Genomic DNA, 10,301 nt, shown 5'->3' on the forward strand with positions numbered 1-10,301 from the left:
TCCCTCACAGTTATGAAATAAAACTGTCTTCCAGAATTATTTACCCACTCTTTTTACAATCAAAACAATTCAGTGAAAAACCCCACAGAGCTGATTTCAAAAATAACTCCCAGTATGCATTGCCTCAACAATTGCTGCCCCAAAACATGGGTTTATATTGAAATGTTATTTCAACCCAAGGAGACAAGAACATTCCAAAGAGAAGAGGCCTTTTAAAAAATGAATCAGAAATACAGACTCTTACTAAAAAAAAAGTTAGGATTCATTTGTTAATAATGGCCAGAATTGGCTAAAACAAAGCAAATAATAAAAAAAACCAAAAGCAACCCACATACACAGAAAAAAAGGAAAAATAAAAAACATCCATTCCAAAATTCAACCAGAATTAAGCAGCAGACAGTACCAAACAAAAACAACTCTCCCGATGCACTGAACAAAATACATTCTCAAGCTACTATCTGTCCCAAAGCAATTTCCTGCTAGTCTACCTAAAAATAATAATAAAATTGCATCAAATTTCACAAACATCTGGCTTTGCATGCAAACAGGAGCTACAGCTAAGTAGCTTTTCAGAAGAGTAATGAAAACAAAAGGATTCTCAGAAATCCATGACTGTACCTGTTAACCAGACTGTGCATCCACGAAAACCACTTCTGGTTCCTACCACTTGGCCTCTCTTATTCCTGCTGACATGATGAGCTTGGTAGGTAACATTGGTTGCCCTTTGCATTCCCTGTAAAAGAAATTTATTAGATGTTAACTTCTACAGGGTGAGTTGGCAAAGCATACTGAAACTTACTCACAGGCACAAATAAGTACTTGGAGACAGGCAAATGGAAGTAAAAACAATACCCATCTCATCAGCTGCAGCACTGGTCAAAGGAGACACAGGAAATTAGAGAAGTCACCCACAGCAAACCACATCCCTTGTGCTCTTTCTTTGAAGTTTGGGATTGGCAGGTTCATCAACTATTACTTTCAAAGACAACTTGTTTAAGAAAAATAAACTATAAGAAAGACAGATGAACTGCTAGAGCTGCTAGATTTGACTTCCACTCAAGTAATTTCAGGGATCTGCTTGATATAGCACCATGGGATAAAGCCCTGGATGGAGGAGGGGCCCAAGAAAACTGGTTGATATTCAAGGATCACCTCTTCCAAGCTCAGGATTGGTGCATCCCAACAAAGAGGAAGTCAGGCAAAAAAAGCCAAGAGACCTGCATGGATGAACAAGGAACTCCTGGACAAACAAACACAAAAATTCTGCAGAGGATGGAAAAAGGGACATCCAGCCTGGGAGAAATACAGAGAAACCGCCTGAGCAGCCACAGATCAGGTTAGGAAAATTAAAGCCTGACAGAATTAAATCTGTCCAGGTATGTAAAGGGCAGGAAGAAAAGCTTCTATAATGGTACCTTGGTGATAAAAGGAAGACTAGGAAAAAAGTGGGCCCTCTCCAGAAGGAGAGGGGAGACCTGGTTACCCAAGACATAGAAAAGGCTGAGGTACTCAGTGATATTTTTGCCTCTGTCTTCACTCACAAGTGCTCCAGCCACACTGCCCAAGTCACAGGAATTGCCTGTATGGTCACAGTCTAAGAGCTGTGGTCAATGGCCTGATGTCCAAGTGTAGACCAGTGATGAGTGTAATTTCTCAGGGGTTGGTATTGGGACTGACACTGTTTAACAACTTTGTCAGTGTCAGGGACAGTGGGATGGAGTGCTCCCTCATGTCCTAGTTCAGCAGGAGGGACCAGCTATCACTGTGTGGGGGTGATCAAAGCTGTGTATTCTACACCCTCTATTCATTCCCCAAGGACAATGGACCATTAGCAGCAGCTGCCCAGGGAGCCATTTGCACCTTCACACCCAGCCTGAGGGGGCGTGGCTGCTAATGGGCCATCAACAGTTCAACAATACCCCATGGCTCCCAGAGTTAATCACCCATTGTGTAAGTCCCCGCCCTGGGGGAGGAACTGGGTGCTCCCTGAGGGTACATAAGTGGTGGGTAAGAAGACCTTGGGAACTTCTCATCGGATCCAGAGGAGCAGCAGGACCTCGACAGGAGGAGATCACCACTCTCTACCAGACTACAACTGCCACTCTTGGCCAGACTACAGCTCTCGCCTGCACAAACAGGTTTTTTCACTTCCTTTTGCTTTGGACTTGGAGAAACCACGTGGGTCTCAGCACAAGGGCTAACAAACCCCTTTGGGTTTGTGCCCCAGGACACTGGGTTATACTGCTAGGTTTTATGAGTTGAAAGCAATTTCTCTTTGTCTCAGTGTATTTATTGTAATATTATTATTAAATTTTACCCTCTGACTTATAATCTCTCTCGTGATGAGTTCATTTTCCCTGCTGGTTCACCTTTAAACTAGCACACCTCAGCAATACTGCCAACAACACCAAAAGCTGTGCAGTGCAGCTGACACGCTGGAGGGAAGGGATGCCATCCAGAGGGACCTGGAGAGGCTTCAGAGACAGGCCTGTTTGAACCTCATGAAGTTGAACAAGGCCAAGTGTGAGGTCCTGCACCTGGGTTTGGGCAATCCCAAGCACAAACATAGTCTGGGTGGAGAATGGATTGATAGCAACTCTGGGCAGAAGGACTTGGGTATGATAAGCAGCTAGACATGATCCAGAAATGTGCACTTGCAGCCCAGAAAGGCATCTGAATCTGGGGCTGCATCAAAAAAAGCATGAGCAGCACATCAAGTGAAGTAGTCCTGACCTTCTATTCTGCTCTTGTGAGACCTCATCTTAGATGTGGCAACAAGCACTGCAGCCACCAACAAAAGAAGCATATGCAGCTCTTGGAGCAAGTCCAGAGGAGGGCACAAAGATGCTCAAAGGACTGGAGCACCTCTCCTGTGAGGACAGACTGAAAGAGTTAAGAGTTGTTCAGACTGAAGAAGAGAAGGCTCCAGGGACACCTTATAGCACCTTTCAGTACCTAAAGAGGGCCTACAAGGGACCTGGAGAGGGACTTCTTACAAGAGCATGTAGGGATAGGACAAGGGGGAATAGCTTTAAACTGACAGATGGTAGTTTAGATTAGACATTAAGAAGAAATTATTTACTGTGAGGGTGGTGAAGCACTGGAAAAGGTTTCCCAAAGAGGTTGTAGATGCCACATCCCTGAAAGTGTTCAAGGCCAGGTTGGATGAGGCTTTGAGCAATCTGGTCCAGTGAGAGGTGTCCCTGCCCATGGCAGGGGGATTGGAACAAAATGATCTTTACGGGCCCTTCTAACCCAAACCACTCTAAAAGTCTGTTTTTATGAATTTAAATCTAAGAGGATCAGGTGAATTCTCCCTTTTTCAGAGCTAAAAGTTTCTGACATAAAACAGCCAAACACCGGCTCATTTTGAACTCTTGAGAGGCCTTTTCATTGCAAACTGGACATGTCTGTTCCAATTTTCAGTTCAGCAGACACCTCCAAACTGCTCTGCCTTTATATATGGTATCTTCAGTCTCCAGAAGAAAGAGAGTTATCATACATTCTAAATGTTATTAAAGAATTTACTTTAAAAGACGGCTTTTTTGTAACATAATTTTTTTAAAAGCTGGTTACAGAATTTCTTAAAACTATTCCTCATAATGACCTGCTCTACAAATATCTTCAGTAAGATGACACTCCGTCAAACACGTTTCACAACCTAAAGTCAGGGAACTGACAAGAAGATCAGCCCTTAGGCTTTAATGGTATTTAACTACATGAACTTTGTAAAAGATCAAGACCTTAGATAGCCAAACAGAGCACGAACAACCACATAAAAGAGAAGGCTTAAAAAAAGGGGGGGGAGTGTGTGGATGAAGGGTGAGAGGGATTAGTGGCATGTGTAAGGCTGTTTTGACTTCTCTTGCTTACAAACATATTGCAAGGTATTTGCACTATCTTCTTCTTTATCACTGTATCAGTGCTAGCTGAAAATGAAAACACATAGTATATTTCATATAAAAGGAAGAGAGTACATTCCTCTATGGAGTACTAACAGAGAGATGTTTAGAGACACCACAAAATAGAATTAAGATAAAAAATGGTATCTACTTATGGCTTCAAGGACTGCTGCTACATCATTCTTCTATCTAAAAGTTTATCTATAACTTAATTGGAAGTTACAAACTTGTGTGACTGTATGTTCCCACTGCCACACACAGCTGGGCTCATAGTCAATACAAACAGAAATTAAACATAAGAATCAATGTTCAAGGTTTAAATAACTAATTCAGTCATGATAGTCCAGCATCCATAAGTAACCATGATCTGCAAACAGGTTATAACCATACAAAATTAAGCTGATCATGTTATCTTCAAATAATTTATCTCCCAAAAGAAAGCTGTTTTGTGCAGAAAGTCATTGCAATATGGCTGACTAAAACCAAAAGTCAAAAAATCAAACTATTTCTTCTTACACTAGAAATAATTACATGCTACACAGAATTGGAGATCTCAGTGAGCAGATGCATAAATTGTGGAAATAAAAACAACAAAAATAATTTAAGTGCTTCAGTTAGAAGATATACCATGCGTAATGATTGTACATAGCCATTCGAACTTATACAGTAAAAGCAAGATTCTTTCTCATTAATTCCAATTGTACTGCATTGTACCAGGCACTGCATAAACAGCAAAATTAAGACATAAAACAACACAAGCCTTGTTTTTGACTCCTGACAATGAGTCTGTTATCAGACTCACACTTTGGAGGTCAAGCATCTCATCCAAGGAGACCGCTTCCAGTCCATATTCCGTAAGTTATTTCAGTTTTTTCTGTTTTCCAGAACTATAACAAAGCAGCTATGAAAACGATCAGGGTATTACATTAGGTTTACAAAACACAGGAAACCCTGAGGAAGCAGGCCAGAGCAATTCATGAAATGAAAAAGACACAACTTTAAAAAAAAGGTAGTAATAACTACTTAACAGAGATGACAAATCACAGGAAGGAGAAGGCCAACAAATTGCTAGAGGACAAGGCACACAAGTGAACAATAATCCATTGCCAACCACCCCACCTTCTGTATCTGTGCATGTGCACACAAACAAAACTGCTCAGTACTGCTCCTGGGCAAAGCAGTATCAAAATCCCCCTTATCTTCTAAGAGAAAATCACTTTTTATAGCGGTGCTCTAAAAAGTTAATGATTTAGCAAGCCATTCTCTGTTTCTGAAAAAAAGAAGAAAAAAAAAAGCAGCTCTCTAATCATGTCCATTTTGCTACTAAATGGGTTTACTACCAAACCATTTGGTACCACCACTGAGCAGCAAAAGCTGAACAAGCTGCACACTAGATCTTCTACCATGTAAGTTTTTAATTACTATGCCTGACATATACAAGTACTACGAATATTGATGTGGCAAAATTCACTGGCTCATATTGGTTGTGCTCTTAAATTATTTAGCTAGTCTTCAAATTTGACTACATAAAAGTTGATGACTATCAACTGACGAAATTAAACAGTCATCCAAAATAATACCAAAAATAAAGAACTGTTTTTCCTTTTACACACTATCAGACCATCTTGGAGATCTGTATTATCAATGTAAAAAGAAATGAAATACAAAGAAATTTGTAATAGACAAACCCATTGTAATGATCCAATACTCTTTGAAAAGGCTATTTTAAAATTCTTAGCCTAATTACATTCACTACAATAGTCACTGCTGAAAGGACACACTACATTTTTGTAAAGTGGCTAATGAAAAAAGGGCATTAATCACAAATGTTTTCTGCTTTTTTTACAACCATTGGAAATTTGCTCTCTGACATGCCCATTGTGATACACACTAAGTGCATCTACGTTACTTAGACAAATATTGCATGTTAATACTTTCCCTCCTACTCCCCATGTTAAACAGAAATTATGCTTCAGTCCACTGTGATTCATTACAGCAGTAATGTCAGCTGAGAATGCTGCCATATCCTTCCTTTCTTCTCCCCCTCTATGCTAGTTTGATTCTCACATGAAATCTGAATTGCTGTAACAGGCCAATATCTGTACTGAAGTAACAAAAGAAGTATTAAAGACACAACCCTTTCACAGGTGTGCACTGGAGAGCTGCAATGATAAGAAAACAAAGAAGGATGACTCTGCAGTTTACTTTTTCTGGCATAAAGGCAAAATTTTAGCTTTGCAGGTAGTTGTCCAGGGAAATGAATACAGACATCTAAGAACTACAGGAATAAAAGAAAGATAGATGATGGAGTCAAAAGGAAATACTAACTCTGTCAATTCCTCTATGGACAGATTTGCTGAGATAGATGACCCACTGTTTTTTTGTTATCTTTCTTGATACTTTCCCAAGTTGCATCTGTAATTTTTCTTTGCAAAGCCAAATCAAACTATCAGTGCCTAACACCTTTGATGTAACAACTCAGACATCTAGATGAAGAAAAGCAAACCCAAGTTGCCATGCCAAGATCAAAAGACAGCCAAGAGATTATTGCTTAATTGTTTCATAGTTAACAGACAGATGGCATATACACTGGCATAAACTGCATTTAGTCTTCATTACTTCAGAGGAACAATGAAACACTGTGCTCCTACAGTCACTTCACATCAAATTTTAACTTTTCAGAAAGCAAGACCCTGGGAAGGAAGTAAATCTTTCCATGGCAACCAAAGGTACCCCAAGCTATAGCACCAATCTGAGACAGCTTTGAGTTTGGAAGCATCAGGAAAGAACTGTGTAAAGAAGAGACATGGTTTCCATACAAATTGTTTATACTGAAGAAACTGTGACAAATTCCATATCCTTCTCCTCTAAGAGGACAGTGTTGGTTCCCTAAGCTAAGAACTCCCATAAGCTCACAAAAGCAACACACGCAGCCTCATCTCTGAACTGCAGTCCTACTTTTAATGCCTTGCTCATTTCCCAATCATCGCAGAATTTTTTTAGGCTTTTTGCCAACTTGCTTACCATGTGCCTCTTATATCAGGGTATCAGGGAGACCTGATAACAACACATTTTTATGACATTTATTCTTCAGCTCTGATAACTCAACCAAAACTTTTTCTCCCTCCAAACTGCTCTGCTCAATAGCCAAACAGCAACTCAAGCAGATGAAGCATTTCCCATTTTCTTTGTCTACATACAAACACAAGCAAGGAGAATAGACATAGTTCCAAGACCAAAATTCAGCTACCACTGAGGCTAAACCCACGTATTTAGATGAGGTTTCAGGATCTGCTCACCAAAAGATCTGTCAGAAATACCTTCCAATAGTTTCTTTCTCAAATTCAGGCTTGAAAATTTGTGCTTTGATTTGGACAATTGTGCTTGGGGAAGAAGGGCAAGCCCAGAAATTATCTCTGAGCAGTAAGATCTTTTAGTCTTTTAAAAACAACAATTTCCCAATGCACATTCTGCCATAGCCTACAGCACTACGTTTTCCCCCACTAACAACGGAAGTTCTTACTTTGATCCTTACAACTCCTCACTGGAAAGCAGTTTGCCACAGTGATACTGATACAAGAAAGCATCTAAACACCTTTGCATGCAGCACCACCCAATCTGCCAAATGCATACCCTCCTGCCACTTGCACAACTCACCTACGTCAGATGCTCTAAAGCTGGGACAGTTTCAAAATCCCAGCAGCAGAAATCAGCCAGAATCTTCTACAGTGTATAGAAGCAACTCAGTGCTGACCATACTATAAGGTGTATCTTCACTTGCCACCTGCTGCAGTAACAGCATGACCAAAGGCAGACAGTCTATTCACTTCACTAGTGGACTCACCCACTGGCATCAGAGGAGATGGACAAACAACAAGGCCAGAAATTACTCCACTGTATATGCTTTCAGAAACAAGAACTGGATCAAGTTCTCATTAGGAGTTACCTGCAAAATGATGCAACACCTCAGTCGTGTTAGGAATTCAAGCCACTCTAAAGAAAGCATTCCACATGTCTTCCCATCAAGCTTGCGGCTACGCTGTGTGCTGCTGTGTAACTGGGGAGTTTGCTGTGCTCAGAGGTGGGCTGGCAAGGGCATTTCCACAGACAGAGGTTTATTCTGAATGGCGCTGGACACACAGAGAAATTTCAGAAGACAAGGCTCTGCCTACCCTCCCAGGGCCTGCTGATTCCATCAGCATGTCATAGGTTTCTTTGACTTTGCTCTGAGCTCAACAGACACAGAGCCAGAAGTGCCAGAACATTTGTCTGTGGAGCATGTGAATCAGCAGCATTTTTGTTCCTGGTGAAGCTTAGTGGTTTACAAAGAGCACTTCAGCTGAAGTCTTCTGAAGAAAAAGGGAGAAGCGGAAGACTTCCTCTGCTGCCACGTAACACAGAGGGGGTTGCTAACCTCAGCTGAACTCAGAAAATACTTAATGTCTGTTAACGTATTTCCCTGGTTTGGGCAAATCCATCTTGGCTTTGCTTATGACAAAGAAAATAATACAGAGTAACTTTTGAATACACTCTGTAACCTGCACTCAGACATTGTCTATTTCACTGTCTTCTAAACATCTGATCTTGCTTTTTCCTTATGGAAATTTAAAGAATGTAACTTACCAATTACTCTCTTATGTAAACAAGTTTGAACTTGGCCACAGCAGAGGAGGCTTGGACAGGCACATCTATGGAACAGTTTTTAAAATGATACCAACTTCTCCGTTTTTCAAGCAAGAGCTCCTTTTACTAGAAAAGGTGTGGCCTGTACTACTCCCAGCAAGGCTTCAGACTGATTTACACTGTTATGTTCATATCAAATGTTTTCTGGATCTTATCTCTTGCCTGTTTTAGCTCAGCACTGGTTGAAAGAAATCATACTCTCTTTTTTTTTCCACTTGTCTTGCATCATCAAAAGTATCAAATGTTCTCCAAGGCCTGCAGCTTATCTTCTAAATAGCTGCATTTTGCTCTTTGCTGTAAACCGAACTTCCCCCATCTTTATGAACAAGAATGAAGGCTTTGGTTAGATTTTTTAAGCCCTGTCTCGACAGTTTTCCACATAACACTCGCTATACAAAGAGCTTCAGTCTTTGGCCAACTCAGGTTTATGAATGGACACATTGTACATTGCATTCTTAAACCCTTGCTTCTTCCAAAATGCTGGAAGCCGAGGGCTCGCGGCGGAAGAGCCAGGGATGAGACCTCCAGATGGGCGGTCCCGTCCGGAGCGGCTCCTGCCCCTCCGCACGGGCAGCGCCGACAGGCACGGGGCGCGGGGCCGGCACGGGGTGCGGGGCCGGCACGGGGTGCGGGGCCGGCACGGGGTGCGGGGCCGGCACGGGGTGCGGGGCCGGCACGGGGTGCGGGGCCGGCACGGGGTGCGGGGCCGCCCCCGACGGGGCCCACGGCCGGGCCGCCGCTCCGCCACCGCGCTCGGACCCTGACGCTCTCCGCCCGCATCCTTCCCTGCCCCGGGCGGGCGGCAGGGAGCGGGACAAGGAGCGGGGCAAGGAGCCCCCCGTCCCGGCTGCCGCTGCCGCCCACTGCCACATCATCAGGGAGCTCGGCCGCTTCTTCCTTCCTTCCTTCCCGCTCCTCTCCCCCCGCACGCCCACCTGCCCACCAGCGCGCCGCCCGCCCGCTCACCCAGCTCGGCACCCTGTTGCTCAGTTTGACTTTCTTGCACTGGCTCTCGGGCAGCTCCATGGCCGTGGGGGCAGCGAAAGAAGAAGGAGGAGGAGGAGAAGAACGCGCCTTCCTGACTGATGCTCGGCGCAGATGAAGCCGCTGCCGCCGAGGAGCTGTGCCGTCTGCGCACACCCACGGCTCGGCCAAAGGTGGTGCAGGGAGGAGCTGCGGCCCGGCGGCAGGGAGGGAGGGAAGGAGGGAGGGAGGGAGAAAAGGAAGGAGGGAAGGAGGGATATGGGGAGGGAGATGAGGAGGGAGGGGATGGAAGGAGAGGAGGGTGGGTGGCAGGAGCCCAACGCGCGCGTGCGCCGTGACGTCGGGGGGGCGGGGCCGCGGGAGGTGCCACTTCCGCCGCAGCGGCGGGTCCGTTTGCCCGTGTTTCTGTTTCTGTCTCTGTCCCTCCCCGTCTCTCCATGCCCCTGCGGTGTCCCTGTCCCTGTCACTGTCCCTGTCCCTGTCCGTGTTTCTCCATGCCGCTGCCCGTGTCCCTCTCTATGCCGCTGCCCGTGCGTGTGTCCATCTCCCTGCCACTACCCGTGTCCCTGTCCCTGTCCCTGTCCCTGTCCCTGTCCCTGCCGCTGCCCGGGCCCGGGCCCGGGCCCTGCGCCCACCAACGCAGCTCGTTCATTCGAGAGGACATAGTGTTAAAATGAGTCAGGCTGGACATTAGGAGGAATTTCTTCACTGAAAGGGTGATTGGGGATTTGA

At 44.2% G+C, this 10,301-nt stretch overlaps 1 protein-coding gene across 2 annotated transcripts in view; it reads right to left on the minus strand.

Annotated features, from left to right (window-relative positions):
* Positions 1-9,878, minus strand: part of PAPSS1 (3'-phosphoadenosine 5'-phosphosulfate synthase 1) — a 39,718-nt gene extending 29,840 nt beyond the window's left edge. Inside the window, exons 1-2 of one of the 2 annotated variants that reach the window (XM_071555972.1) lie at positions 9,552-9,878; positions 619-733 (exon numbers count right to left, since the gene is read on the minus strand). In XM_071555972.1, coding sequence (XP_071412073.1) covers positions 619-733; positions 9,552-9,611 — 175 coding nt within the window. In that variant the 5' untranslated portion in view covers positions 9,612-9,878. Of the gene's footprint in view, positions 1-618; positions 734-7,746; positions 7,837-9,551 lie in introns of those variants that run through there. The other variant, XM_071555973.1, reaches the window with a different exon arrangement.
* Between the last annotated feature and the right edge of the window lie 423 nt (positions 9,879-10,301).

Source organism: Pithys albifrons, chromosome 5, assembly GCF_047495875.1.
Source record: "Pithys albifrons albifrons isolate INPA30051 chromosome 5, PitAlb_v1, whole genome shotgun sequence".
Lineage (NCBI taxonomy): Eukaryota > Metazoa > Chordata > Aves > Passeriformes > Thamnophilidae > Pithys > Pithys albifrons.